Source organism: Maniola hyperantus, chromosome 18, assembly GCF_902806685.2.
Source record: "Maniola hyperantus chromosome 18, iAphHyp1.2, whole genome shotgun sequence".
Taxonomy (NCBI): Eukaryota; Metazoa; Arthropoda; class Insecta; order Lepidoptera; family Nymphalidae; genus Maniola; species Maniola hyperantus.
Genome location: NC_048553.1, coordinates 9,248,075 through 9,254,671, shown reverse-complemented (window position 1 = coordinate 9,254,671; position 6,597 = coordinate 9,248,075). Strand labels below are relative to the sequence as shown.

At 44.0% G+C, this 6,597-nt stretch overlaps 1 protein-coding gene across 1 annotated transcript; it reads left to right on the top strand.

Annotated features, from left to right (window-relative positions):
* The first annotated feature begins 4,466 nt into the window (after window positions 1–4,466).
* LOC117990651 (silk gland factor 1) lies at window positions 4,467–6,367 on the top strand. Its single transcript, XM_034978119.2, has one exon. The coding sequence runs from the start codon at window positions 4,506–4,508 to the stop codon at window positions 5,550–5,552; it is 1,047 nt and encodes a 348-aa protein (XP_034834010.1). The 5' UTR covers window positions 4,467–4,505; the 3' UTR covers window positions 5,553–6,367.
* Window positions 6,368–6,597: the final 230 nt, after the last annotated feature.

The following is a 6,597-nucleotide window of genomic DNA, read 5'->3' as shown; positions in this document are numbered from 1 at the left end:
CTCCATTGCTTTGGTGCATACATACGCAAGTCAAAAAATATAATTATGGTTCTCCAAATTTTTAGAATGTGTTCAGATACGACATTATGCATGTATTTATCTTTGCAACGAAAAGAGATAGAAATACTGGTGTCAGCTTGGCAGAAAGAGCCCGAAATGCTCATTACCTTTATGTAAAAAAGTGAGTTTGGTCGGAAGTACACATCCGACCTTATGATACTAGAGTCGAGAATTATGTTACAATATTAGTAGGTAGGTACCTCATGGCCGTAGCCAGGAATTGATTTCAGGGGGGGCATCATTTTCACTTTTTCAATAATACAATCATGATCATGATCAACCCATCGCCGCCGGCTCACTGCAGAGCACGGGTCTCCTCTCAGAGTGAGGAGCGTTTTGGCCATAGTCTACCACGCTGGCCATGTGCGGATTGGTAGACTTCACACACCTTTGAGAACATTATGGAGAACTCTCAGGCATGCAGGTTTCCTCACGATGTTTTCCTTCACCGTTAAAGCGAGTTTGGAGTCACCAGTTTACCTATTCGGGGTTTTACCTGTTATGTGGCTTCACCTTACCACTAGATAGCGCCGTGTTCTTGCTCAGTCTATCAGGTTCAAATAACACCAGGTTCACCAATTCGTTAGAGATTTATTACAGTTACATAAAATAGAATAAATACTGTGACAACTGATGAGGAAGGACTTAGGTAATACTACGGCGGGCCGGGAGCAACTGAATTACTGACGCTATTTCTTACAATATATGCCCGAGTGGCTAGATGATAGCGTAAGCAGTCCCCCTACAGCGAGTGACATTTAATTACTTAAAACTCACACAACTCCGAAAAATTAGAGGTGCGTGCGGGATCGAACTTCCTACCTCCGATTAGAAGGCGAAAGTCCTAACCACTATAGGCTATCACAGTGTAGTCGTGACGTGTATTACTATTTCTCAAATAAATGCATATAAATAGTAAGTAAATGGATATTCAATAGGTATACATTGGATCGTATATAGGTAGGTAAATGCAGTCGGTAGTACGTGTATGTATGGAGGCAATGCATCGCGTTACACGAGGGGTACATGCATCGCCCATTAGCTCAGATCCGGTATCGGGTTACGAGGGTTTTCCTCTCTGATCAGAACCTAACATTAGATAAGTAAGTAAGTACCTACCTACAATTATTGGGCTAATAAGTAATAGTTATTTATATTTCTTCCTTATATTTGGTATAGGTGTAGTACCTACCTACCTATATTTTATCATTTTAATAAAAGGAGAAAATTATTGGCAGACATAATATTATTAGATCTTAGTAGGTGTACCTATATTAAGTAAGGTAGGGTGTATTTTCGAATTATATTTGGAAAACTGTGCCAAAAATCAAAATGTACAACACGAATCAAACAAACAGTTATCTGACCTTGTTTACCTACCTCAGTTTTAGGGTTCCGTACTTACTTACCTCAAAAGGAAAAAGGAACTCTTACAGAATCACTTTGTTGCCCGTCTGAAAAATTGTAACAACTCTGAATTAAAACTTTTCGAATTGTGTAGCCGTTTCGGAGATATACTTATCTAGTAGGTACCTACTTACTTAGTGCAAAAAGTCAACTTATTTAAATCTTCATAACATCTCTTGCAAAAAAGTAATTTTACCTTCGAACTCGATCATCAGTCAAAAGCTTCTCTGAATAGTCTTTTGAAAGCTCGATCGACAACTAAGTAATTTTGAGTAGGTATAAGAGGATTAGGTACCTACCTGTACATAATTCATCTATACCTATAACCTACGCACCTATCTAATATTGAGTGGGTAGGTAGCAGTGGCGTGCATAGGGTTTAAAGCCAGGGTAAGCAGTAGTTAGATAAGCAAGTCAAAGAATAATGAGCATTGAGCAATTTCAACCGAGTTAACTATTTCTTGGGTAAGCAGCGCTTTTATGCCTCTATGAGTTGCACGCCACTGGTAGGTAGCTACTTACCTAGGTAGGTAGCCGGTAGGTATGTGTAAGAACCGTTATTTAAGTGATTAGAAAAATCACTAAGCAAATCAGCAGCTCATTATAGGAATATCATTTTTGTACTTTTTGTACCTACTTATCTGTTAGATTCTGTAAACAAATTAACTTGTTTGTGGAGCCTAATTTAACGATCCTCATTGCTTTTCGTAAACAGCATTATTCAGTTCCTAATTAACCTATTAAATAGGTAGGTAACTATTTAATTTGTGTAAGAATAGGTTCCTTTATAATCTAGTTACTCGCGATCTTTGATACCTACCTATTTCTATCCAAGTAGGTATCATTACCAATCCGCACATGGCCAGCGTGGTAGACTATGGCCAAAACCACAGCCTTGAAATATACAGTCCAATTACGAATGTACTTGTACAGAGCAACGGTGGGGTGGGTTGCAGAGCGCGGGCGGCGCGGCCCGCTGCGCGCAGATTCGCGTAAGTAGTCTGCGCGATTGATGGACGAGGGTTTACGTGAGCGTGGTTTTAAATATTTTAAGTGTCGTTTAATAAGTTCTATCATAAAATGGTGCATTACTGTTCTGTCTACGGATGCTATGCGAATTCTAAACAGAACAAGGGTCTAAAATTTCACCGATTTCCCCGCGATTTTAATCCCAATTTTGTGACAACCCTTGCATATTTGCGTACGAACACGTATATACCTACACGAGCGGCGGCATCGCTCGACTTCAAAGGCGTCGAACAACTGGTAGTATTTCGTTAAACTGTGGCCAAAACCCTTCTCACTCTGAGAGGAGACCCGTGCTCTGTAGTGAGCCGGTGATGGGTTGATCATGATGATCATGATGAGGTATCATTAAACCAGAGATAATACCTAGCTAGGTATACCTACTTAGGTAGGTACTTACCTATTTGGCATATTTTAGGCAATCGCGTCCCAAGGCCTCATCATCACTTTCATTATTAGGTGTGATTGTGATAAAGCGTGTCTAATAGTGCGTAAAAAAGGTCTAGGTATAGGTAGTCTGTAACTACGTAGGTACCTATAGATACCTATACTCACCTAAGATGCCTAAGGTAGAATAAAACTAGGTAGGAATCAAAAAAAATCATGTAGGTTTTGGTACCTGTTTTAGGGTTCCGTACCTCACAAGGAAAAACGGAACCCTTGTAGGATCACTTTGTTGTTTGTCTGCCTGTCTGTCCGTCTGTCGGTCTGTCAAGAAACCTACAGGGTAGGTACTTCCCGTTGACGTAGAACCATAAAATTTGGCAGGTAGGTAGGTCTTATAGCAGACATTCGGGGAAAAATCTGAAAACCGTGAATTTGTGGTTATATAGGTAGGTACATCACACAAAAAAAAAAAATTGTGGTCATAAACTAATAATTAGTATTTTCAATTTCTGAAGTACCTAAGATACCTAACTACCTAGGTAATCAAATGGGGTATCATATGACTTATGAAATGTCTTCACCTGTGAATTCTAAAACAGATTTTTATTTATTTTTATGCATTTATAGTTTTTGATTTAGGTAGGTAGGTAGGTACCTATATGCTATCCTTACTATATACTAGGTATACCTTATATCTACTATGATATAATACGCTATGATAAAATACGGTATACTTACCTAAGTACCTACTTATTGCATTAATGCGTATTATTGTGCCCCGGACTTAATTTTTTACAAAAATAAAGGCATACCTACCTAGGTACCTACCTATTTGAGTGTGTACCTTAGGCCTATTGATAAAATATTCCTACAAAACTATTTACCTACCTATTGGATTTTGTTTTGTTGTTGTATATTTTCTACCCTCCAACATCTAGATAAAACAAAAGTCACAGTCATACCTAAGTAGGTAAGATATGCATTTCAGTCATTTGGTCAACAATAAAATTAATTAAAGCCATCAACCAAACCACGTCATTTTGATAAGAATAAAAAGAAGCCTAGGGAATGTGAAGTGTCAAATTAAAAGCTATTCATTTTATAAAAATCACGGAAATCTTCTTAACGTATTAAGGCACCAAGCGTTAAAATCCGAGCTTCCAAATAATAAAAAATTTGAACCAACGTAATTAAAACTTCAGCTAGGTACCTAGATAGATATAACTTGAGCACTTAAACACAAAAACGTCAATTAAACCTAATTGTATGCTGCAGTAGGTAATCGTGTAGAGGCCGCGACATTCAGAGCGCTCTAGAACGGTCCGCAACCGCATCTCGCTAGCGATATCCAAAGCTCTACACAACTACACATTGCCGCTAACGCACTTATGATTATTCCATGTTTTTATCTCTCGGTGCTGTGGTATTATTAGCGGGCGGTCGACGCGCTGGGCGCGGGGCGGGCGGGGGCCTGCGCGCGCACCGGGGGCCGGCGGCGCGCGGCCACGCCCCGCGGCCCCACGGCGCCGTGGAGGGGAGCGCGGGCCCCCGGCTTCTATTTACTCTTTCAATCAGTGCGAGTGTTTGCCCCTGGCCGGCGTGCACGCGCGGGTGATGCGCTAGCCATGATCTCGCAGAAGCTGTCGTACGGCGACGTGCCGACGTCCGCGACGCTGTCGTCCCTGTCGCCGGGCCTCGCGCCGCCCTACGTCAACGGCATGGGCTGCATGCCCGCGCAGCCCTACCCGAACCTGTACGCGAACAACATGGTGGCGGGCGGCTCGTGCATGGGCTCGCCCGGCGTGGGCTACTCACCGCCCAGCAGCATGCCGTCCTGCATGGGCGGCGGCGGCGCCGTGCCGTACGGCGCCCTGCCGCGCGAGCAGGAGGCCGCCTCGCCCACGTCAGCGCTGCAGCGCGCGCGCAACGACAAGACCTATCGCCGCTCCTACACGCACGCCAAGCCGCCCTACTCCTACATCTCGCTCATCACCATGGCCATCCAGAACAACCCCTCGCGCATGCTCACTCTGTCCGAGATCTACCAGTTCATCATGGACCTGTTCCCGTTCTACCGCCAGAACCAGCAGCGCTGGCAGAACTCGATCCGACATTCGCTCTCCTTCAACGACTGCTTCGTCAAAGTGCCGCGAACTCCCGACAAGCCGGGCAAAGGATCATTCTGGACTCTCCACCCGGACAGCGGGAACATGTTCGAGAACGGCTGCTTCCTGCGGCGGCAGAAGCGCTTCAAGGACGAGAAGAAGGAGACCATCCGACAAGCGCAGAAAGCGGCGCAGACGCACGGGCACCACGGCGGGCACGACAAGCGCGAGCACGGACACGAGAAGTCAGGTGGTGGTGCGGGCGCGGGCGAGGAGAAGGAGATGCGCGACGAGCTGCTCGCGCAGCTGCACGCCGCGCCCGAGCTGTGCCTGCCCGAGCACACGCCGCTGGCGCTGGAGCACTACGCGCACCTGAAGCAGGAGCCCACGGGCTACGCGCCCGCCACTCACCCCTTCAGCATCACGCGGCTGCTGCCGGGCGCCGACACCAAGGCCGACCTGAAGATGTACGACATGAACTATGGCTACGGGCACGCGCCCGCCGACAACTACTACCAGTCGCCGCTGTACCACCACCACGCGCATCACTCGCAGCCGCCCTTGTGACAGTATCCGCTGGCGTAGGCGCCGCGCCGCCCGAGCGTGCTCTGGCCGCGCCGCGGGTAAGTGCGAGGCTTACCTTTCCGACGCCCAAACTCACGACAACCTGGACTCTATATTGTGAGCGTGTTGTGTTCTTGTGATATGCCGCCCGGGGCCCGTTTGTAAATAATTGTGTACATATTTTCGATAATTTTGATCCGTTGTGCGCATTAGTAGGTAGGTAGTTGTTCGATGCACGGCCCGCGGGCGGCGGCTAAGTTAGGCCTAACTCGAACTGTGGGACTCTCGCTAAAGTGCTCTTGTGAGTCCTCTGAACTGATAACCGTTCGTATACCAAATCTTATTAGAATTATTGATGAAATACTCGGTTTTAAATAAGTTAATTTACTTATTAAAGAATTTACCAAAAAGAGAAAACGTTGAGTTTAAGGGCAGATCCCTATTTACTAATCAGTCTTATCTTCTTGGTAGTATTTTGGAATAAATGCATACCGTTACAGCAATATAAAAACAGCATTTTCCGCCCAAAATAATAAGCGCGTTATGTGACACAATGGCGATAATATCTACGATCGATATCACCCTTATCGTTTTCCCTATCGATTGATCAACTGGATGTGCGCGCGTTGAAGTCTTTTACTTAAACATAAACAGAATAATATTTACATCTTTAGATTTTATAACAATTATTTGCTAATCTTCTTAAAACTTTAAAATTCACCAAACATATTGTTATTATGTGTTATTTATACAGATATCTATCGTTAATAGATATTATTGTTTCTTAAAAGGCATAAATAATTTCGGAAAACTAAAGATATCTTTTTTTTTTTTTTTTTTTTTTTTTTTTTTTTTTTTTTTTTTTTTTTTTTTTTTTTTTTTTTTTAATACAATAAAACTTAAAGCTAGCCTTATCTAATTACTATATAAATCATGACCGCGTGGAATGGTGCCAAGAATACTGGCTGCATTTCCGCGCTGGACAGCCAGGCTGATCCGCTGCGCAAAAAAATGAGCCAGCCCTTCTGTCACCAGTTGAGGCTATTAA